The sequence below is a fragment of the Oncorhynchus clarkii genome, chromosome 20 (genome assembly GCF_045791955.1).
Source record: "Oncorhynchus clarkii lewisi isolate Uvic-CL-2024 chromosome 20, UVic_Ocla_1.0, whole genome shotgun sequence".
Lineage (NCBI taxonomy): Eukaryota > Metazoa > Chordata > Actinopteri > Salmoniformes > Salmonidae > Oncorhynchus > Oncorhynchus clarkii.
The window spans coordinates 11,512,725-11,537,171 of record NC_092166.1 but is presented as its reverse complement, the minus strand read 5'-3'; the positions used below and the strand labels follow the sequence as shown (position 1 = coordinate 11,537,171).

Here is a 24,447-nt window from a genome sequence, read left to right as displayed (position 1 = left end):
AATGAAGCTGCCAGTTGAGGACTTGTCGTGCCCTCTTCACAAGACAGTTGTGTCAAAAGATCGAGAATACACATAGTCCTCGTGAGCGGCGTGGCCCACGTTGGCGGCTCTGTTTTCCTCTAAACGGGCAAAGAAGGTGTTTAGCTTTCTGAGAGCGAGGCGTGGGTGTCCTGAACCCATTCGTCTTTATTGACACAGACAGGGTTGAAGAGCTGACAGCCTTTCTTAATGGAGGTCTGAGATTAGTTTGTCAGTCAATAATGTTAGTTATTCAAATCAAATTTTATTGGTCACATGCACATGGTTAGCAGATGTTATTGAGAGTGTAGAGAAATGCTTATGCTTCTAGATCCGACAGTATCTAACAGTTAATATCTAACAATTCCACAACAAAACCTAATACACACAATCTAGTGAAGGAATGGGATGAGAACATATAAGTATAAAATATATGGATGAGCAGTGACCTAGCGGCTAAGATGCAATAGACAGTGAAGGATACAGTACATATGAGATGAGTAACCCTAGATATGTAAACATTCTTAAAGTGGCATTAAAGTGACTAGTGTTCCATTTATTAAAGAGGCCAATGATATCAAGTCTAGATAGGCAGCCGCCTCTCTGTGCTAGTGGTGGCTGTTTACCAATCAGATGGCCTTGACAATCTCTCTGTCCCAGTTTTGATGCACCTGTACTGACCTCGCCTTCTGGATGGAAGCGGGGTGAACAGGTAGTGCCGTGGGTGGTTATTGTCCTTGATGATCTTTTTTGCCTTCCTGTGACATTGGGTGTTGTAGGTGTCATGAAGGGCAGGTAGTTTGCCCCCGGTGATGCGTTGTGCAGATCGCACCACCCTCTGGAGAGCCCTGCGGTTGTGGGCGGGGCAGTTGTCATACAACCTGACAGGATGCTCTCAATTGTGCACCTGTAACAGTTAGTGAGGTTTTTTTGGTGGCAAGCCCAATTTTTTTCAGCCTCATGAGGTTGAAGATGCGCTCTTGCGCCTCCTTCACCACACTGTCTGTGTGCGTGGACCATTTCAGTTTGTCAGTGATATGTACACCAAGGAACTTAAAACTTTCAACCTTCTCCACTGCTGTCGCGTCGATATGGATAGGGGTGTGCTCTCTTTGCTGTTTCCTGAAGTCCACGATCATCTCCTTTGTTTTGCCTACATTGAGTGAGAGGTTATTTTCCTGAAACCACACTCCGAGGGCCCTCACCTCCTCCCTGTAGGCTGTCTTGTCGTTGTTGGCAATCAAGCCTACCAGTGTAGTGTCGTCTGCAAACTTGATGATTGAGTTGGAGGCGTGCATGGCCACGCAGTCATGGGTGAACAGGGAGTACAGGAGAGGGCTGAGAACGCACCCTTCTGAGGCCCCAGTGTTGCGGATCAGCGGAATGAAGATGTTGTTTCCTACCTTCACCACCTGCGGGGCAGCCTGTCAGGAAGTCCAGGACCCAGTTGCACAGGGCGGTGTCGAGACCCAGGGTCTTGAGCTTAATGATGAGCTTGGAGGGTACTATGGTGTTGAATACTGAGCTGTACCTATTCTTACATAGGTATTCCTGTTGTCCAGATGGGATAGGGCAGTGGGCAGTGTGATGGCGATTGCAACGTCTGTGGACCTATTTGGGCGGTAAGCAAATTGGAGTGGGTCTAGGGTGACAGGTAGGGTGGAGGTGATATGATCCTTGACTCGTCTCTCAAAGCACTTCATGATGACAGAAGTGATTGCTACGGGGCGATAGTCATTTATAGGATTGCAGATTTTGGGGTATCTTCAGAGGTGGAAACTTTCTGTGGGAATTAACGGGAATATATGGGAATTAACGGGAATGTATGGGAATTAATGGGAATATATGGGAATTAATATTAATACCATTTACATGTAGATGTTTTTTGCATTGGATATATTTACCATATAATATGGAGACAGAAACATAAACCTTTTACCTCATCATAAGTAGACAATTGCAAATGATGGATGGAAATAAAAGAAAAAAATTGTTACGAATTGAAGTTGAATTAAATGAGTTGACTCTTCACATGGGATGATTTCACTGAACAACAAAAGAAAGGGAATATTGAATGATCCCCAATGATCCATCACATCTCCCAAAAACGTTTTCAACATACATCTGTAAAATGATAGTCTAGAAACTAAAGCTTTGGTTGTCTTTCTCTCAGGCTTCCATGTCTTCTCCCTGGACCTCCTCAATGTCCACCTCTTGAACGTCAGACTCTGAGGCCTCATCTTCTCTGTCACTTTCCAACCTCGTTGAGGATGGCTCGTTGTCAGGCTCAAAAAGCCTCAAATTTTCCCGGATGGCGACCAATTTTTCAACCCTTGTATTGGTCAGCCTGTTGCATGCTTTGGTGTGTGTGTTCCCAAACAAGGACCAGTTGCTCTCTGAGGTGGCTGATGTTGGTGGGATTTGGAGGATGATAGAGGCAACAAGGGAAAGAGCCTCAGATCCACAAAGTCCCTTCCACCAGGTGGCTGATGAGACATGTTGGCCGACTGCCATATTACATCTCCATCACAAAGCCCTTGCTTGGAAGTGTACTTCACCAGACTGCCAAGAACCTTGCCCTCATCCAGGCCAAGGTGGCGAGACACGGTAGTGATGACACCACAGGACTTGTTGATCTCTGCACCAGACAGAATGCTCTTGCCAGCATACTTGGGGTCCAACATGTACGCTGTGGCGTATATGAGCTTCAGGCAGAAGTCTTCACGCTTTTTGATGTATTTCAGAACTGCAGTTTCCTCTGCTTGGAGCAACAGTGGAGTGGGCAGGGCAGTACGGATTTATTATCTTACATCTGCAAGCAGAGTCTGAACATCAGACAGGATGGCATTGTCTCCCTCAATCCATGCAATGGCTACTGCTATAGGTTTCAGGCTGCTTACCACTCTCTCCCAAAATACATCATCCAGGAGGATCGTCTTGATGGGCCTGTCCATATCGGCAGACTGTGATATGGCCATTTCTTGAAGAGACTCCTTCCCCTCCAGGAGACTGTCAAATATGATGACAACACCAACCCAACGGGTGTTGCTGGGCAGCTTCAATGTGGTGATCTTATTCTTCTCACTTTGCTTGTTGAGGTAGATTGCTGCTATAACTTGATGACCCTTCACATACCTAACCATTTCCTTGGCTCTCTTGTAGAATGTATCCTTTGTTTTCAGTGCCATGATGTCCTTGAGGTGCAGATTCAATTCATGAGCAGCGCAGACAATGGGTGTGATGTGAGCACTTTATGCACTTGGCCGGATGATTCTGCGTCTTTGTTGCATTTTTCACATATGATTTGGAACAGTATTTGCAAATGTACACAGCTTTTCCTTCTACATTAGCTGCAGTGAAATGTCTCCACACATCAGATAGTGCCTGTGGCATTTTCCTGTAAAGATTATAAGAAAATTAGTTTTTTTTAAACAAATACAATTCCATGTACAGATTAATAGTTAAGCAATTAGATTAAAACAACTCCTTTGTAAGATAAATGTTTTAAAATGAAACATGTATGGAAACATGTGAATTAACACTCCTCAGTTAGCAGGCTCAAGCAAGCTAAAACCCACAAGTTAGAAATGATTTAAACACACTTTGCTGTAAATTTGCTGCAAATTTCCACAAATTCCAGGGCTTAACTTCCCATAGAAGATTTCCAGAAAAATTCTGTAAATTTATCGTAAAGTTTCCGACACTTTGCAAGCCCTAGTCATTTAGCTTTCTTGGGAGCAGGAACAATGGTAGCGACAGCAGACTGTCCCGTACACACACCAGCCAGCTTGTCTGCGCATGCTCTGAGGATGCGACTAGGGATGACGTCTGGGCCGGCAGCCTTGCGAGGGTTAACACGTTTAAATGTTTTATTCACGTCGGCCACGGAGAAGGGGAGCCCACAGTCTTTGTTAGCGGGCTGTGTTGGTGGAACTATTGTCCTCAAAGCACACAAATAATTTGTTTAATCTGTCTGGGAGCAAGACGTCGACGTCCGCGACGGTGCTGGTTTTCTTTTTAGAATCTGTGATTGTCTGTAGACCCTGCCACATACGTCTCATATTTGAGCTGTTGAATTGCAACTCTACTTTGTCTCTATACTGATGCTTTGCTTGTTTGATTGCCTTAAGGAGGGAATAACTACACTGTATGTATTCGTTCATGTTTCCAGTCACCTTGGTGGTATGTGATTTCAGTTTTGCGCGAATGCTGCCGTCAATCCACGGTTTCTGGTTAGGGAAGGTTTTAATAGTCACAGTGGGTACAACATCTCCTATACACTTCCTTATAAACTCGCTCACCTAGTCAGTGTATACGTCAATGTTATTGTCTGAGGCTACCCGGAACAGATTCCAGTCCATGTGATCGAAGCAATCTTGAAGCGTGGGATCCGATTGGTCAGACCAGCGTTGGATAGACCTAAACACGGGTGCTTCCTGTTTTAGTTTCTGCCTAGGGGAGGGGATTTGCCAAAAGTAGGGCGGGGGAGGGCCTTGTAGGCATTGCGGAAGTTAGAGTAGCAGTGGTCGAGTGTGTTACTCACTCGTGTACTGCAATTGATATGCTGATAGAATTTAGGTAGCCTTGATCTCAGATTAGCTTTGTTAAAATCCCCAGCTACAATATATGCAGCCTCAGAATATATGGTTTCCAGTTTGTATAAAGTCCAGTGAAATTCCTTGATGGCCGTCGGCTTGAGGGGGGATATACACGGCTGTGAGGATAACCGAGGAGAGTTCTCTTGGGAGATAATGCGGTCGGCATTTGATTGTGAGGAATTCTAGGTCAGGTGAACAAAAGGACTTGAGTTCTTGTATGTTGTGACAATTACACCATGAGTCGTTAATTATGAAACATACACCCCCCCCCCCCTTCTTCTTACCAGAGAGATGTTTGTTCCTGTCGGCGCAATGCACAGAAAATCCTGTTGGCTGCAAGGACTCTGACAGTGTGTCCCCAGCTAGCCATGTCACCCGTGAGACAGAGTATGTTACAATCACAGATATCTCTTTGGAAAGCAACTCTTGCCATAATTTCATCTACCTTGTTAACCAGGGACTGGACGTTAGCTAGTAATATACTCGGAAGCGGTGGGTGGTGTGCGCGCATCCAAAGCCTCACAAGAAGACCGCTCCGGCACCCTCTCCTCTGACGGTGTTGTTTTGGGTCGGCCTCTGGAATCAGTTCAAATGCTGTGTGATCCGCTTTGGGAAAGTCGTATTCCTGGTCGTAGTGCTGGTTGTGCTGGTAAGTTGACGTCTCTGATATCCAATAGTTCTTCCCGGCTGTATGTAATAACACTTAAGGTTTTCAGGGCCAACAATGTAATAAATAATACATTGAAAAAATACTGCACAGTTTCCTAAGGACTTGAAGGGAAGCTGCCATCTCTCGGCGCCATCTTGCAATGTATAGCACATTAAATCCACGCATTTGTCAAAAAGGGCTTGACAGCATTCCGGGCCTAAACTGCCACAGGCAAAGGTGATAGTGCCATGGTAGAACAGGTTTTTGGATCCTTTCGTTTCAAGTCAAATACCGCAGCTTCAATTCAAACATAACGAGACAAAATCCAACATGCTACCCAAACAGGAATATTTACAATGGCAAACAGTTCCAAGACGCTGAGTAAGATGTTCCCTGTTGTTTCAGTGGGACCTTTAAACACTTCTGACAGGATGGAGAAGAAAGACGTGAAGATCATCAACCAGGGCCTGGAGGACGAGATGGTGAGTGACTGAGCAAACACCATATCATGCATGCCTGTCCAAAAACCATAACTCCATCAAGACCCAAGATCCTACCCCTGGCCCAGCTAGGGTCTTTATGTAGATCAGAGATGACTGAATACTACGTGTAAGCATATATAGTGAAAGGCCATCTAGGCTTAGCCTTGTATATACCATACTGATTACTGCTGCGCTAGCATAGCATAGCAGGTGGCGTGATATAGCTAGCTAATATTGATCTAATACTTCCTTAGATTTGGGTATGTCATTTTAGGTGAACATTGGGAAAAAAGGGGCGGATCCTTTAAGAAGTGCCTGGGGTAGGAGCTAGAGTAGCTGAGCTTCCATCCAAGAGGTGTTACAGCCAAATGTTGCTCTCTGACCCAACATGTGCCACAATCTTATTGTGTGTCTATAGGAGGTGTGGGGTTACCGGCCGTGCCCCTGGAAGATGGTTCTGGTGGCCGTTGGGGCAGTGTGCACCGGGGGGCTGCTGTTTCTGGTGCTCTACTGGCTGCCTGAGTGGGGAGTGAGAGGGACCTGCACACGGACCCCCTTCATCAGGGAGTCCCAGACACTGCTGCTAAGATCCACGGTACACTAATCTTACTCACCAAAGATAACCTTTCATTGGGTGATTTGAAAAGTCCTAGTCAATCGATCCATAATATAATAAAACTTTTAGCAAAAATTTGTATATTTAATTTACAATGTGTAGAAACTATGAGAATAGAAAGGTTCATAACTTTTGTGAAACATCACAGCACAGATGAAAAATATATAGCAAATAGAAATCCAAAATGGATGGTGTTAAGAGATAGATGAGAGGGGTTGAATGGAGCTGAAGGGTGGGACTAATAACAACAAGATAACTAATATAAAACATACTGTGTCTGTAAAAATGTGAAATATAGCACAGTTAAAAATATATAGCAAATACAACTGGATTAACATCAGAAATAGAGGAAGGCCAGAACTAAAAACAAACAACATATAACTATTGTCAAATGGATTGCGTCTGTAAAAACGATATAGTACGTATAACGCTGGAAGCAGAAGCCTAAGTGTTATTGTTCACTAGTTTACTCCAATTAGGGGAGGAGTGGTAGGGTTTGTGGGAAATTATAAAATAAAATATATTTTAAAAATATATGTCTACCGTTCAAAAGTTTGGGGTCACTTAGAAATATCCTTGTTTTTGAAAGAAAAGCACCTTTTTTTTGTCCATTAAAATAACATCAAATTGATCAGAAATACAGTGTAGACATTGTAAATGTTGTAAATGACTATTGTAGCTGGAAATGGCTGATGTTTTATGGAATATCTACATAGGCGTACAGAGGCCCATGATCAGCAACCATCACTCCTGTGTTCCAATGATATGTTGTGTTAGCTAATCCAGGTTTATAATTTTAAAAAGCTAATTGATCATTAGAAAACCCTTTTGCAATTATTTTAGCACAGCTGAAAATAAACAGAAAATCTGCAGTTTCCAGCTACAAAAGTCATTTACAACCTTAACAATGTCTACACTGTATTTCAGATCAATTTGATGTTATTTTAATGAACAAATGTGTTTTTCTTTCAAAAACAAGAACATTTCTAAGTGACCACAAACTTTTAAAGGGTAGTGTGTGTGTGTGTGTGTGTATATATATATATATATATATATACACACACACACACACACACACTACCCTTTAAAAGTTTGTGGTCACTTAGAAATGTTCTATATATATATATATACACCCCAAAAATATATGGGAGATTGTAAATTATGCAGACAATTACATTGATGGAAGCTACAATCTATCCGCAACATTAAAGCTGATCTACCCCCCCCCCCCCCCCCCCCCCCAAAAAAAAAAAAAAACTACTACGCCCCAAGTAACAGTAAAAATAACACTGGCTTGAGACTACATTACAAATTGTAATTTACAATAACCAATTCTCTACTGAAGAGTCAGTCTGCTTAATCACTAATATCACTGTCTTACAGCATCAAATGGATGGTATTCACATCCTCCCCAAGCTCGAAGTCCATGTGCTGTGCGCAATTTATCCTGGGGACAATGTTAACTGGATGACTTGGTTAAATTCTAACAGGACGAGTTTAGGAGATGGTTCCGGGCCAAGGTACATGTGATGCTAGCCCCTGGAAAGAGACCCTTTGACGGTGTCGATCTCCTAAGCCCTCTGCACATACCTAATGGGGACAGTATACACTCCTTCAGTGCCCTCCAAGATGAACTTCAGGGAAAATTCATCCATATCCAGCCAGTTCAGGTAAGGCAATGGCCTCTGATATTCATTAACAAACAGTGTCCCAGTTGTCTTGAATGGCTCTCTCCCTTCATGTCCTTTCCTTCAAGACAAGTGATGGGTGAAATGTACAGATCTGTGGTCCTGGAGGAAAGGACACGAGGGAAGGAAGGTATCCAAGATTATTGAGACGCATGAAGTGATGGATACAGATCCAAAGCCCTCTCAGTTGATTTCTGAACATTGCTTGGTGTTCTGACTACATCTCTCTTTCTATCAGGTTTGCTACTTCACCCACCACAGCACAAAATACTACTGGAATGATCTGCTTCAGAATTTTGAAGTGTTTAAGTAAGAGCCCTATTGCAAAATCCCATTACATAAGACTTCAGTAACCCCCATACATGTGTAATTGTCCAGCTACTTTTAAAACATGGACATTCTCTATCATCCTTATATGAAAGGTGGTAAGTATACAGTATTACCATGGAGGTGACTGTGTGTGCTGCTCTTCTAGAGGTTTGGAGGATGTCAGGGTGACTTGTTCCAGCATCCACACCGACCACAGCTCTGGTCTCAGCAAACTACTTCAGGACTACAGGTAGCCTACATTACCCACAACCCTCTACTTCCATACACAGTACGTAAGAAGAGGCCAGTGGGAGGAGCTATAGGAGGACATGCTCATTGTAATAGCCAAAATGGCATTAAAGGAACGGAGTCAAACGTGGTTTCCATATGTTTGATACCTTTCTATTTATTCCATTCCAGCCATTACAATGAGCCCCTTCCTCCTATAGCTCCTCCCACCAGCCTCCTCTTCTGCACCTCTCCCTTGCACATAGGCATAATCATCCCTGTTCCTACAGGCACTATTGCACACACCACCGGTTCTTGAATCTCATTTGGCCCAACGGCTCTTTTGAATGTTGGAATTTATCTCTGAATGTACAGCTAAGACTGGCTAGTTCGCACAAGCATACAGTGCATACCGGTGTTTGAACACTTTGGCCCTTTGGCATGTGAGAAAGCTGGCAAAAATGCTAATGGTTTTCAATCCGGTTTCAACAGGAGACTGTTCTTTGAAGTGAATGAGATAGCAGTTAAGGTGCCATCTGTGTTCAAGCTACTCATAAAAGAGGTAGGTTACTGGATACATCTTCTCTCACACAACAACAAGTATGACCTGGAGTTTTTCTTGATCAGCTGACCTGGAAAAACCCTGGAGCCTATTTATAGTCTTCAACTAGGCCCCAGAGTTTTTACGGGTCAGGTCACATGGCTAGGAATAACTACTGTACCTTAGAGCAGTGGTTCCCAACTCAAGTCCTCGAGTACACCCAACAGCACACATAGTTGTGTTGTAGCCCCCAGACAAACGTACCTGAGTCAACTCATTGAGGGCCTGATGATTAGTTGACAAGTTGAATCAGGTGTGTTTGTCCGGGGCTACAATAAAAATATGTACTGTTGTTGATACCCAAGGACCGGAGGTGGGAACCACTGCCTTAGAGTAAACGCTGCTTATTTTTCTGATAATAACAATCCATTATCTAAAATGATAATGGGATAAATTGACAATAAAACAATCATACATTTGACAATAAAGCTGCATAGGATGAAACTAGCTCAATAATTTCCCACTTTTTCCCCATATTAATTCCTTCATCCTCAGGTCCTGAATCCGTTCTACATATTCCAGCTCTTCAGCGTGATTCTGTGGAGCATTGAACAGTATTACTACTACGCCGCTGCCATAGTCTTCATGTCTGTCATATCCATAGCTACCTCGCTGTACACCGTCAAGAAGGTGGGTCGTCGTCCTAGACTAAGCACTTCCTCATGTAGCGGAAGTGGCGGCCATGTTGCCTCTCAATCAGAGTTATCAAAGTTAAATGTTACTCGTTCCTTGGCAATGACAGAATAGTCATTATTGGGGGGGGGGGGCTAGCGTTAACTTCAAATCTCCCTACCATCATATGGTAGGTTGAAGGTTGAATCCTAAGCAACCTGCCTACACATAGTTTGAAGTATAATACCAACATAGCTACTGTAGTATGTCAAAGCTGTGTGCTGGAAAACCGTGGTAGAGAATGGGTCGAAAAGGCATTGTGGTGCTCGTGAATTTCCTTTTTTCGGGTACAAACCAATTCTCACTTAAAACATATTTTTGTTGTTGTTTTTAATAGATGACTTCTGTGTAGTTTAGCTTATGTTTCTTTTAATGGATTCCCTTTTTCTCTGCTTACAGCAATACATCATGCTGCATGACATGGTGGCGACACACAGTGTCGTACGTGTCTCAGTGTGCAGAGGGACTCTAGGTTTGTAACAGGCCTGCTAAGACTGGCTCTATAGAGATTAATGTAGTGTATTCATTATTATTCATCTAGTATTGCATTTTATTAGTGACTTCCTCCTTTCCAAGGTTTCGGTTACACTTTTGAAGTATTACATTGATAATGTGTATTTGATAATGGTTGACAATGTGTACTTGATGATGATTTGATAATGGGTATAATTTCATCCTACATCTTTTATTACATATTTTTATTTATTTATTTAAATGTTTTGTTGATTGTGAAGGAAAAACAAGTCCTCCTTATGGACTATGCTGCTTGTTATGGGTTCGTCATCTGACCAGAGGGGTATACTACAAACCGGAACAAGGAGTTAGCCAGCTAACTTGCCTAAATATTATTATATACCTTTTTTATTTATTTAGTTTAGCTTTCTTAATGAAACAGAAAATCCATAGTTATTTCTGGTTGTTTATCACAGTTAGCTGGCTCCTGCTTTGTAGTATACCCCTGTGGTGTTGTGTTGAACACAGATGTCGAGGAGGCCATGTCCACAGAGCTGGTCCCCGGTGATGTCATCGTCATCCCGTCCAATGGAATGATCATGCCCTGTGACGCCGTGCTGATTCATGGAAACTGCATCGTCAACGAGAGCATGCTGACAGGTGACTATAAAATGTTAATCCTTTAATTTGAACACTGTGGGCCAGTTTCCCGGACCCAGATTAAGCCTTGTCCTGGACAAAAAAACATGCTCAATGGGAAAACTCATTTGAAAGTGCTTTTCGGTTCAGGACTAGCTTTAATCTGGGTCCGGAAAACAGGCCCCATATGCCATAATAAAAGCTGCTATGGTTCCATTGTAGTGTAATCAGGTTATGTGTACCTATAATATCTTTCTATTGGTCCTCTGCAGGTGAGAGTGTGCCTGTCACCAAGACCAGCCTACCCAGCTCAGGAGAAGATGGGGCTGGCGTCTATAGCATAGAGGAACACAAGAGACACACGCTGTTCTGTGGCACTCACATCATTCAGACCCGCTTCTACACCGGGGAACTGGTCAAGGCCGTGGTGGTCAGGACTGGTGAGACCACTTATTGTTTCCAGTCTTCTGTTATAGAGCTGTTTTTCATTGACCTTAATACACCTAATACACATTTATTACCTATTATAAACTGAGTGGTTCGAGCCCTGAATACTGATTGGCTGACAGCCGTGGTATATCAGACCATATACCACAGGTATGACAACAACAAAAAATTACTGCTCCAATTACGTTGGTAACCAGTTTATAATAGCAATAAGGCACCTCTGGGGTTTGTGGTATATGGCCAATACACATGGCTAAGGGCTGTATCCAGGCACTCCACGTTGCGTCATGCTTAAGAACAGCCCTTAGTTGTGGTATATTGGCCATATACCACACCCCCATACCTTATTGCTTAAATATAGCATATGTGTATTAGTGCATGGGCCTCAGACTCTAGGTTAACTGACCTATACAGGTCTGTAAAGTTGTTATAGGTCTAGCTCAAAGTGTTTGTGTGCATTCAGTTTTAAACCAACCTTCCCTGAATACAACAGTGGAGAGAGACATGGTGAGGATGGGCTCCCAGCTTCCACTGGGATGTGAGATAAATGTACTCAATTAAAGGGTTAATATGGCACTCTGCAGCTCATCAATTCAAATGCTATTTAGGTTATTTCCAATATTTGTTGTCTGTCAGGTTTCAGCACAGAGAAGGGCCAGCTGGTGCGCTCCATCCTGTACCCCAAGCCCACTGACTTCAAGCTGTACAGAGATGCCTATCTCTTCCTGCTCTGTCTGGTGGGAGTGGCCGGCATTGGCTTCATCTACACCATCGTCCTCAGCATCATAAACCAGGTACTGCACTTTGCAGTTTGTCTGTTCAGGCATTGAAAACAGATTGCATTTGTGTAGTGCTTTTTTCGCTAGTACTCAAAGAGCATTACACCTACCCACTCCACAATCAATGTGTTTTTGGCTTAGTATTAAATGAGTGAAAATAGTCCTCCGACAATGTATGAATTGACCATTATTTAAACATGCATGGCCCATTCCCAACCAATTCTCTTTTTTGGAAGAATATGACCGTCTCATAGTAAAATAGAAAAATATCAGTATGGAGACAGTTAAGTCCAGCAATAGTGTTGTTTCCCTATGTCTGCAGTTTGTCCATTTCATTGAGTATTTTCCATGTCCAGGTTCCAGCCAAACTTATTAGAAGGTTCTTCTCTTCTCTTTGAACAGGTTCCAGCCAAAACCATAGTGGTTGAATCTCTGGACATTATCACCATCACGGTGCCCCCGGCGCTGCCTGCAGCCATGACAGCTGGCATCGTCTATGCCCAGCGCCGGCTGAAACGTGTGGGTATCTTCTGCATCAGTCCCCAGAGGATCAACATCTGTGGCCAACTCAACCTCGTCTGCTTCGACAAGGTACCCACTATGCCCTGTCTGCTTCGACAAGGTACCCACAATGCCCTGTCTGCTTCGACAAGGTACCCACTATGTCTTGTCTGCTTCGACAAGGTACCCACTATGCCACCGAAACACAAACTATCAAACTTCATGCCAAGAAGTTATAATCACTAGTGAAACATATTGCTCTATCTAGTAGTATGTTTTTGTAAAACTATGATTCTGTGATTTTAAAATAAAGTATTCAGAAATCTTTAGCTAGCACACAGGTAGGAAATGCAGACAGTTGTAGAATGAAGCTACAGTATATTTCTGTGTAACTGTCCTGCTCCTCACACAGACTGGTACTCTCACTGAAGATGGTTTGGACCTTTGGGGGATCCAGAGAGTTGACAATGGCAGGTGAGAATGAGAGGGATATGAGGTGTCCATGTTTCTCACCATGGCTACCATGGCTACCATGGCTAAGGAGAGATGTTCTCTTCTACCATGTATCAGTTATCTACGGTCTCTGACCCCTCCATTGTTATGGGGAAGTCAGTGGATGAATACCACAGCTCCTTTGTTTCCCCCAGTCCTTTCTCTGTGACCCCACTAGTCCCCTCGTGAAACCCCCACTACGTTAAAGGGGAAATCAGCAGTTGAAACAATAACAAAGCCTACCACAGTTTTGGTAAAAAGCTGAGGGATGGGGCTGGAGAAATGTAACCAATTTCAAATTCATAGACAGAGATATGGATGCAAGGGCTGACCATCCATGATATCAAAAATGATAGTTCTAACCATGTTTTGAGGCTATACAGTGTTTATTTACATTTACTTTGTTTTATAAACATTGGAGTTAAACAAGCTTACATTTTGGGTTCTGATGGGGTACAGCAGTTGAACTAAGCTCATGAGGTATTTTTTATTTAAATTCCTCAACAATCAATGGGTACATATTAATTTGTAGGGCCAAAAATTGATGTAGCAAACTGCAGATTGTCATTTTAAAGGGATAGGTACACATTTACATAATGTTGTAGTTACCTTTTTAAAGCTATTCAATCAGAAACCCACAATTTACACACGTTTACTGAGCTGCATCCCCCTATGGGTGGAAAACACAAAATTGGTCTTAGATCAGCTTTCAATCTACTTCTTTCTCTCAGTTTCTCTCCCCCAGAGGATGACCCAGCCAATGAGACACTGGTCAGGTCCTCGTTTGTGTCTTGCATGGCCACCTGCCACTCTCTGACCAAGCTAGAGGGAGAACTCTCCGGAGACCCAATGGACCTCAAGATGTTCAACGCTACAGGCTGGGTCAGTCGGTCGCAATGTTTTTTTTCCAACGCTGTCTCTGTTCCTGTGTGGATATTGTAACCTACAGTAGTTTCTGTTATATACTGAAGAAAAGTATAAACACAACATGTAAATTGTTGGTCCCATGATTCATGAGCTGAAATAAAAGATCCCAGAAATGTTCCATACGCACAAAAAGCTTATTTCTCTCAAATGTTGTGCACAAATTAGTTTACATCCCTGTTTGTGAGCATTTCTCCTTTGCCAAGATAATCCATCCACCTGACAGATGTGGTGTAATGCAGACACCGGGAGTCAGGAAGCAAGTACAGGGGGTGAATTTAATAATACAAATAACATGGAACAATACAAAACAAGAGTAGCGTCTGAACATGAGAAACAAAACTAATACTGCCTGGGGAATGAACCAAAGGGAATGACAGATATAGGGGAGGTTATCATAGAAGTGATGGAGTCCAGGTGAGGAGTCCAGAGGCACAGGGGTGCGTAACTATGGTTGCAGGTGTGCGTGATCATAAGTAAACTGGTGACAACGAGCGCCAGAGAGGGGGAGCGGAAGTATACGTAAAATTTCAAGAAGCTCATTAAACAGCATGATCATTACACAGGTGCACCTCGTGTTGGAGGCAATAAAAGACCACTCTAAAATGTGCCGTTTTGTCACACACAACGCCACTAATGTCTCAAGTTTTTAGGGAGCGTGCAATTGGCATGCTGACTGCAGGAATATCCACCAGACCTCTTGCCAGATAATTGAATGTTAATTTCTCTACCATAAGCCGCCTCCAACGTCATTTTAGAGAATTTGGCAGTACGTCCAACCGGCCTCTCAACCCCAGACCAAGTTTAACCACGCCAGCCCAGGACTTCCACACCCGGCTTCTTTACCTGTAACATAGTCTGAGACCAGCCACCCGGACAGGTGATGAAACTGTGGGTTTGCACAATCGAAGGATTTCTGCACAAACTGTCTCAGGGAAGCTTATCTGTGTGCTCGTCGTCCTCAACAGGGTCTTGACCTGACTGCGTCGTAATCAACTTCAGTGGGCTCACCTTCGATGGCCACTGACACTCTGGAGAAGTGTGCTCTTCACCGATGAATCCCGGTTTCAACTGTACTGGGTAGATGGCAGGCAGCGTGTATGGCATCGTGTGGGCGAGTGGTTTTCTGATGTCAACGTTGTGAACAGAGCGCCCCATGGTGGCGGTGGGGTTATGATATGGGCAGGCATAAGCTATGGACAATGAACACAATTGAATTTTATTGATGCCAATTTGAATGCACAGAGATACTGAGGCCCATTGTCGTGCCTTTCATCCGCCACCATCACCTCATGTTTCAGCATGATAATGCACAGCCCCATGCCACAAGGATCTGTACACAATTCCTGGAAGTGAAAATGTACCATTTCTTCCATGGCCTGCATACTCACCAGACATGTCACCCATTGAGCGTGTTTGGGATGCTCTGGATCGACTTGTACGACAGCGTGTTCCAGTTCCCACCAATATCAAGCAACTTTGCACAGCCATTGAAGAGGAGTGGGACAACATTCCACAGGCCACAATCAACAGCCTGATCATCTCTATGTGAAGGAGATGTGTCACACTGCATTAGGCGAATGGTGGTCACACCAGATACTGACTGGTTTTCTGATCCAAGCCTCTACCTTTTTTTTAAGTATCTGTGACCCACAGATGCATATCTGAATTCCCAGTCATGTGAAATCCATAGATTAGGCCCTAATGAATTTATTTCAATGAATTTTATATGAACTGTAACTCAGTAAAATGGTTGAAATTGTTTGCATGTTGTGTTTTATATTGTTATTCAGTGTATTTTGCAGATCGCCAAGTCAATGGGGATTCCAATGAAGAGTTGTGGAGAAAGAGGCTCCAGGACAATATTGGAATGATAATCTCTCGCACCCTTGTTCAGTGTAGTTATGCTAACAATGCTACACGCTAACTGCATTTCTGTAATAATACTGTAGTAATGTGTTACACATACTGGTATTACACAGGAAATGTTCCAACTTGTATATGTACTGTTGCTGACTGAAACATGCTCTGACACATTCTTCATATCTTTGTATGTCATGACTACAACACAAAACATTTTGACAGATAGTGGCAGCAGTGGGATTCTTTCTGTTAGAGCTATGGTAACAGAGCTATGGTAACAGAGCTATGGTAACAGAATAGCTGTAAGATGCTACATTTAAAAAAATGATATATATTTTACCTTTATTTAAGTCAGTTAAGAACAAATTCTTACTTTCAATGACAGCCTAGGAACAGTGGGTTAACTGCCTTGTTCAGGGGCAGAACAACAGATGTCAGCTCAGGGATTCGATCTTGCAACCTTCCGGTCCAACGCTCTAACCACTCGGCTATCTGCCACCCCGACATGCTAACATAAGTACAAAATCCCTACCACTGGTGCCCGACTGTTTCTACATTCAGCAATGTTACATCGTTGCCTTGGCAAGATGGCAGACTGGCCCCCGGGTTACCTGTCTAAATCATGTTTAGCCTGTCAGAAGGGGCTGCCAGGTTTCAAATGGGTCACTAATGTTGTCTAACACCAATGTTTGTCATGTTCAGATTCTAGAGGAGCCAACAGAGGAAGAAACAGCCCTCCACAATCCCATAATGCCCACCGTGGTGCGGCCACCCAAACAGGTGCTCCCAGAGGTCAACCAGGAAGTCAATCTAGCACAGAACATGGTACAGTATCCATAGTATGCTCTCTCCTACCTTGCTACATCTCAATATCTGGTAGATATACCTTAACTATGTTCTTTAAACCTTCTTTTCTCCTTTGTGTTTTTAGGAGCTGTCTGAGCTGACGGTAAGTAGTGAGGGCTTTTTCAAATGCCTCTTTCTTTTCTTCCTTGAATATTGATTTGTATGTGAATGGATTTGTTTATGAATGGGAAAAGTTGAACGGTTGAATGGATTTTGTTTGATCTTGTGCTGTCGGTCTCTCAGTTGTCCTATGAGATTGGGATCGTCCGCCAGTTTCCTTTCTCGTCGGCTCTACAGAGGATGAGTGTGGTGGTCCGGAAGCTGGGGGAGAAGCGCATGGACGCCTACCTCAAGGGGGCGCCAGAGGTTGTGGCCAGCCTCTGCGCAGAGGACACAAGTTAGTTAGACCTTTATTCAGTCTTACCAGGCAGCAGTTTGCCAGAACATGTACTTCTATTCCAGTACCCCGCCTGTATGTGCACTGTCAAGACAGGCTTACGCATTTACATGAACATGCTTGCAGGTTAATAGACTATAACCCAATTAATTATTATTTTATCTTACTCTAGTACCAGAGAGCTTCACAGAGACCTTGGAGTTTTACACCAGGCAGGGGTTCAGAGTCATAGCTTTGGCCCATCGCCAGCTGGAGGCCAAACTCTCCTGGCACAAGGTCCAGAACCTCAACAGGTAGTACAATGTGCTTAATGCAATGTGTTGAATAGAATCACAGGAGTGAGAACTGACTTATTTCTTGTTAGAAGATTCAAGACATTTGAATGTGTGAATTTGTGAACTTTCCCCTTTCACAAATAGTGTAACTTTTTTAAATATTTGCTTTATTATGTGGGATAAATTCTTAGTCTTTAATTGATTGATCTGTTTTCTATACCTGTCAGAGATCTCATAGAGACCAATATGGAGTTCCTTGGGCTCATAATCATGCAAAACAAGCTAAAGGAAGAGACTTCTGGGGTTTTAAAAGACCTGCGACATGCAAACATCCGCACTGTGATGGTTACAGGTGAATAAGCCAATCATATACAGTCTTCATCTACAATACAACATGTTGTCAGTATTCTGGGAGATTGTTTAGGTTTGCTAGTGCCGTGTTGTACTGTAGCATGTACCAATCTTACCAATATTCAATACCATAGTCCCACCAGCACTTTACACTGAAGCAACCATCAGTACTGCAAAGCCATATAAACTGCTGTTATGTCATTTGGAATGACTAAGCTAACTACGACTAGCTGCCACCCCTACACTGATAACAATGAAAATGTTGAGCGTCTTACATTTGACATGTTAGTCATTTAACTTGTTTTGCATCTTGTTGTCATCTCTCTCTGTCTGACTGTAGGCGATAATATGCTAACCGCTATATCAGTAGCCAGAGACTGTGGGATGATAACCCCTCATGAGAGGGTCATCGTAGCAGACGCCACACCTCCCAAAGACATCCAGCCTGCTACGATCAATTGGCACTACACAGAGAACCACGCCACCAGCAAAGACAACCGTGTTGAGGTGAGGGGAAAGACGTAATTAAAAGACGTGGATTAAACTATTCTATAAAGACAGGATATGAGTCTATTAAACCAAGTCTCACTTGGAAACAGTGAGACTTGCTTAAAAAGTATTCCCTGGATGAATAATGCAGTATGTGTATATTCAGTATATTACATGTCCTGTAGCCTAAGGACACAGTTTCTCTTTTCCTCATTGATGTTGTTGCAACTGATTATCCATCATGGCCGTTCATGTCGCCCTTTTCTCTATTGTTCCCCAGTCAGTGGAAATCAGCCTTGACGATGTGGGCCATGTGGCTTATGGTGAGCAGCACAAGCAGCAGGAGCAGGGCTACCACTTTGCCATGAGTGGCAGGTCCTTTGCTGTCATCACCGAACACTTCCCTGACCTAGTCCAAAAGGTCAGTGCCAAACTCCATCACTCTGTTTGGACAATAGAAATGAAATGACTGTACGATGACAGACGTACTAAATTGCTCCATTCTAGTGTTCAGTTTCTCCCTTAACTGAGCTGGGTTTGTAATACCTACATGGTAAACCCTTATTAAAACTAAATGCATGCTATTCAATCGTTCGCTGCCCGCACCTGCTCGCCCGTCCAGCATCACTACTCTGGACGGCTCTGACTTAGAATACGTGGACAACTACCAATACCTGGGTGTCTGGTTAGACTGTAAACTCTCCTTCCAGACTCACATTAAGCATCTCCAATCCAAAATTAAATCTAGAATCGGCTTCCTATATCGCAACAAAGCATCCTTCACTCATGCTGCCAAACATACCCTCGTAAAACTGACCATCCTACCGATCCTCGACTTCAGTGATGTCATCTATAAAATAGTCTCCAACACTCTACTCAACAAACTTTGTCACCAAAGCCCCATACACTACCCGCCATTGCGACCTGTACGCTCTCGTTGGTTGGCCCTCGTTTCATACTCGTCGCCAAACCCACTGGCTACAAGTTATCTACAAGTCTCTGCTAGGTAAAGCCCCGCCTTATCTCAGCTCACTGGTCACCATAGCAGCACCCACTCGTAGCAAGCGCTCCAGCAGGTATATCTCACTGGTTACCACCAAAGCCAATTCCTCCTTCGGCCGCCTTTCCTTCCAGTTCTCTGCTGCCAATGACTGGAACGAACTGCAAAAATCTCTGAAGCTGGAGACTCACATTTCCCTCACTAGTTTATCAATAGCCTAGCATAGCATTATGTCCAGCTAGCAGCAGGAAGCTTGGTCACAAAAATCAGAAAAGCAATCAAATTAACCGTTTACCTTTGATGATCTTCAGATGTTTTCACTGACGAGACTCCCAGTTAGACAGCAAATGTTCCTTTTGTTCCATAAAGATTATTTTTATACCCAAAATACCTCAGTTTGTTTGTCACGTTATGTTCAGAAATCCACCGGAAATAGCGGTCACGACAACGCCGGAAAAAAAATCCTAATTATATCCATAATATCGACAGAAACATGGCAAACATTTTTTATAATCAATCCTCAAGGTGTTTTTCAAATATCTATTAGATAATATATCAACCGGGACAGTTGGCTTTTCAGTAGGACCGGGAGGAAAAATGGCTACCTCTCTCTTTTACGCAAGAATCACTCTGAGAGCCATCAGCTGGCCACTTACGCAATGTGTTCATTTACGCTCATTCTTCAACATAAAGGCGTGAAACTACGTCTAAAGGCTGTAGACACCTTAGGGAAGACGTAGAAAAAGGAATCTGGTTGATATCCCTTTCAATTGGCAATAGGGATGGATAGAAAGACAGGGGTTTCAAAATAAGAGTCACTTCCTGATTGGATTTTTCTCAGGCTGCAATATCAGTTCTGTTATACTCACAGACAATATTTTTACAGTTTTGGAAACTTTAGAGTGTTTTCTATTCTAAGCTGTCAATTATATGCATATTCTAGCATCTGGTCCTGAGAAATAGGCAGTTTACTTTGGGAACGTTATTTTTCCAAAAATAAAAATAGTGCCCCCTAGTTTCAACAGGTTTTAATTGACCTAATCTGCACTCACTGTAAATATACTTTTTGTTTTGTTTGTTCTACTGTATTATTGACTGTATGTTTTGTTTATTCCATGTGTAACTCTGTGTTGTTGTATGTGTCGAATTGCTATGCTTTATCTTGGCCAGGTCGCAGTTGCAAATGAGAACTTGTTCTCAACTAGCCTACCTGGTTAAATAAAAAAAATGATGGACATCATGGCTCTGTTTACACAGGCAGCCGAATTCAGATATTTTTCCACTCATTGGTCTTTTGACCAATCAGATCAACTCTTTTGTCATTAATTGGGCAAAAGATCAGAATTGGGCTGCATGTGTAAACGCAGCTTTAGTCACACTAATACCACGTTATTTGATGCTAGTGTTATGCTCTGTCTGTCCACTGGGTGGTGCTGTAGCTGGCACTGCATGCCACAATATTCGCCCGCATGGCTCCTGACCAGAAGACTCAGCTGGTAGAGGTCCTACAGAGTGTGGAGTGAGTCTCCTCTTCAGCACTAACCCCTACAAGCACAAGGCGTTCAAAATAGTTATTTTTGGATGAAAATACGTCCTTTTGGAATCACGTCTTGTGCTTACTGGGAAACTACATTATGCTACATTTCTGTCATCCAGCGAAATAATATGTTGACCACTTGGCTTTAATTGCCTCTTATTTTTTTGCCCTTTGCAGCTATACTGTAGGGATGTGTGGTGATGGTGCCAATGACTGTGGCGTAAGTATGGGGTTGTCATTTTTATGTGTACTACAGTTCTGAAGAGATGTACTCAGTGTTTTTCATCTCATAATTTAAAAGCATGTTTTACTACAATTAACGTGGTCCTTTGTAGCTCAGTTGATAGAGCATGGCGCTTGCAACACCAGGATAGTGGGTTTGATTTCCGGGACCATCCTTATGTAAAATGCATGCATGCATGCACACATGATTGTAAGTTGTTTTGCATAGGAGCAGCTGCTAAATGGCATATATTGATTTGATTTGCTGTAAAAAAAAAATGCTTGAATGGGGCAGATTAGTGTTTCTATGATCAGGGCCACTGTTCAGACCATAGGATCAGCTGTTTTCAAACTGTACACAGTTCAAGCAGTATGACATTGGTCAGTAGATTCCATAAGTGGGCAGTATTCTCCTGATGCCACTATTAGGAACAGACGTCTCTATCCTGTAATGCCGCCCTCTTTTAACTCTGCTATAAAATGTATTTTAGCAGACAGGCTATTACCTTTCACCTGGCCTCCATGGGAATTAAACCCACAACCAATGTTCCAAGCAATTATTTGGAGCACATCGAGTGACCTCCCCTCCTCCCTCTGCTATCTCCAGGCCCTAAAGAGAGCTCACAGTGGGATCTCTCTGTCAGAGCTGGAGGCCTCGGTCGCCTCCCCCTTCACCTCCTCCACGGCCAACATTTCCTGTGTGCCCAACCTCATTAGGTACTGTAGCATCAATCAGATGTTTTTTATAAAGCCCTTTTTACATCATCAGTTGTCACAGTGCTTTACAGTAACCCAAGCCTAAAACCCCAAAGAGCAAGCAACGCAAAGGCAGAAGCACAGTGGCCAGAGACAACTCCCTGGAAGGCAGGAATCTTGGAATAAACCTATAGAGGAAATAGCATCCCCTTTCATCAACAATGTCAAATGTCTCTTTATTTGACAGTCCTTATACAGTTGTTATAAATTACTTGGCACAAGTACCTGTCAAATATCTGTCTGTGGAATAAAATGTATCTGTTGAAGTATTTGAAGTGCTATATCAAAGTAGTCTCAGAGTTGCCGGTCTGAATGATGGCCTGTTATTTCTCCACAGAGAGGGGAGAGCTGCTCTCATCACCTCCTTCTGTGTGTTCAAGTTCATGGCCCTGTACAGCATCATCCAGTACCTCAGTGTCACGCTCCTCTACTCTGTGAGTACTGGTCCCAGATCAGTTTAGCTACTAAGCTCAACTGACAAACATGATAACAGGCTAGTTTGAGATAAGTGTAGCTGCTATGATCAACTGATGAATACGGTAATGACTGGTTTGAGATCAGTTTTAAGGGGTTGTGTCTCCATGTTCTAGATCCTCAGCAACCTGGGAGACTTCCAGTTCCTCTTCATTGACGTTGCTATCATTCTGATCATTGCCTTCACAAGTGAGTAATAGAAACCTGTATCCTGAATGTTTTAACCAGCATTACTTGAGTGGAGTATCCAAGCAGACATTGATAGTTTCTTTATGGGGACTCAAATATTCACATCCTAATTGCTGTATCACTGAAATTAATGACTAAAATTGATTAAAAATGTACTGCCATTTATTGATTTCCTATTGTTCATTATTTATTGTAAGTGAGTCTGAACCCGGCGTGGAAGGTTCTGGTGGCGCAGCGCCCCCCGTCCAGTCTAATCTCAGGCCCTCTGCTGTTCTCCGTGCTGACCCAGATCCTCACCTGTCTGGCCTTCCAGGTCCTGGCCTTCCTCTGGGTCCGGGGCCAGAACTGGTACGAGAAATGGACGCCCCTCTCAGAGTGAGTACTGCACTACCTGTGCTGTGGGGGAAGGAATCTGGGACACCTATTTGGCTATTTATGACCCCAAAAGTTATCTGATGGTCCAAAAGATCATCTGGACCATATATATGATCCAAAATATTATATGATGGTCCAACAAAATGATCTGAGACACTTACTTTATATGGAAGGTCCAAAAAATAATTGTAGGACACAACCTCAGATGGTCCAACAACCCAATCCAGAAGTCCAAGAAAGTTATCTGGGGGTCTAAGGGATTGATAAGGGGTACTCCACCAGTCCATCTAGGAAGTCCATCTAAAGGTCAATAGACCCTTAGACTTTTGCTCTGGACGACAGTTGCGGTCTTGGCATATCCTGGAAACAATCTGAGGTACAATAGCTGGCCCATGTAATTATGTCCAAGAAAGTTATCTTCATGCTAACCCAAGTTTCTCTTCAACAGTGCTTGTAATGTTTCCAGTGCCAATCTCACCCATGGTCCCAACATAACGTCACATGTCGACCACAAGAACATCAGGAACTATGAGAACACTACACTCTTCTACGTCTCCTCCTTCCAGTACCTGGCAGTGGCCATCATCTTCTCCAAGGGAAAACCTTTCAGACAGCCAAGCTATAAAAACTGTAAGCTCCACTTGTGTATTGTCAACTGTGTTTGAATCCACAGTAACAGCAGATTTAAGATGCTAATGTTATTGTTTGACATAGAGCTAACATTTACTATAAAGCTATGGTTTACTGTATTGATTTGTCAATCTGGGCTTTAATCCCAGTCAATTCAGAAAGTTAACCAAATTCAATTTTAATTTCCAAATGTTCTTCATTGAAAAGCATTGAAGAGAATTGGAATTTCAGTGTACTTCCAGAATTGACTGGAATTTAAATGTAATTGACCCTGACACTAATTATATTAAATTGTCCATATGAGCAGCAAAATGGCCTAGTTACTGGTGACCTCATTTTGTTTGAACCATGTCAATAGGGCCGTTCATGCTATCCTGTATGGCTCTGTACATATTCCTCTTCATGATCATGCTGTATCCTGTTCCTGCCATCGACAATTTCCTGGAGGTGAGTGAGACAAAATGGCCGACCCAAAATGGCTGCCATTGCCTGGCATGATGTGGTGTAGTGTATGCTTTGCCTTGTGACGCTTTTGTCTTGAGACTAGCTAACCCCATCCCATTGCGCTCTTTCCCCGTAGATTGTGTGTGTTCCCCATGAATGGCGCATAACAGTGGTCATCATTGTCCTAGTGAACGCTGCTGTGTCTTTCCTATTGGAGGTACAGTATGCTATAGGGAACTTCATGTGTATTCACCCTACAATCTGTCTCTACAGGATTCAGCTTGTTGAGAATCTTGCATGTAGACATTTGTGATTATTAAATGACACCAATCCAATCAATTGATACAATCCCTCAATAATCAAATATAACAACCACATTGAATCAATATTTCTTAATTAAAGTGTGCTTTTATTTTTGACTGTTGTTCTGAGTGACATCCTTGTCTTTGCTCATAACCTGATCATCACCCCCTAATTATGGACGATCAGCAGCCATTTTGTTT

General features: G+C 43.0%; 1 protein-coding gene across 2 annotated transcripts in view; it reads left to right on the top strand.

Annotated features, from left to right (window-relative positions):
* LOC139375893 (polyamine-transporting ATPase 13A3-like) overlaps positions 1-24,447 on the top strand; it is a 38,886-nt gene that overhangs the window by 4,188 nt on the left and 10,251 nt on the right. For both annotated transcript variants that reach the window (XM_071117841.1, XM_071117840.1), the window contains exons 2-31: positions 5,671-5,747; positions 6,166-6,342; positions 7,854-8,033; positions 8,290-8,360; positions 8,527-8,610; positions 9,081-9,150; positions 9,685-9,819; positions 10,261-10,333; positions 10,843-10,974; positions 11,226-11,393; positions 12,037-12,194; positions 12,582-12,770; positions 13,093-13,154; positions 13,904-14,054; positions 16,662-16,784; positions 16,891-16,908; positions 17,049-17,202; positions 17,375-17,495; positions 17,705-17,829; positions 18,169-18,335; positions 18,598-18,738; positions 20,757-20,836; positions 21,032-21,074; positions 21,684-21,793; positions 22,170-22,266; positions 22,423-22,495; positions 22,693-22,870; positions 23,319-23,500; positions 23,859-23,947; positions 24,081-24,161. In XM_071117841.1, coding sequence (XP_070973942.1) covers positions 5,697-5,747; positions 6,166-6,342; positions 7,854-8,033; positions 8,290-8,360; positions 8,527-8,610; positions 9,081-9,150; positions 9,685-9,819; positions 10,261-10,333; positions 10,843-10,974; positions 11,226-11,393; positions 12,037-12,194; positions 12,582-12,770; positions 13,093-13,154; positions 13,904-14,054; positions 16,662-16,784; positions 16,891-16,908; positions 17,049-17,202; positions 17,375-17,495; positions 17,705-17,829; positions 18,169-18,335; positions 18,598-18,738; positions 20,757-20,836; positions 21,032-21,074; positions 21,684-21,793; positions 22,170-22,266; positions 22,423-22,495; positions 22,693-22,870; positions 23,319-23,500; positions 23,859-23,947; positions 24,081-24,161 — 3,483 coding nt within the window. In that variant the 5' untranslated portion in view covers positions 5,671-5,696. The remainder of the gene's footprint in view (positions 1-5,670; positions 5,748-6,165; positions 6,343-7,853; positions 8,034-8,289; positions 8,361-8,526; positions 8,611-9,080; positions 9,151-9,684; positions 9,820-10,260; positions 10,334-10,842; positions 10,975-11,225; positions 11,394-12,036; positions 12,195-12,581; positions 12,771-13,092; positions 13,155-13,903; positions 14,055-16,661; positions 16,785-16,890; positions 16,909-17,048; positions 17,203-17,374; positions 17,496-17,704; positions 17,830-18,168; positions 18,336-18,597; positions 18,739-20,756; positions 20,837-21,031; positions 21,075-21,683; positions 21,794-22,169; positions 22,267-22,422; positions 22,496-22,692; positions 22,871-23,318; positions 23,501-23,858; positions 23,948-24,080; positions 24,162-24,447) is intronic.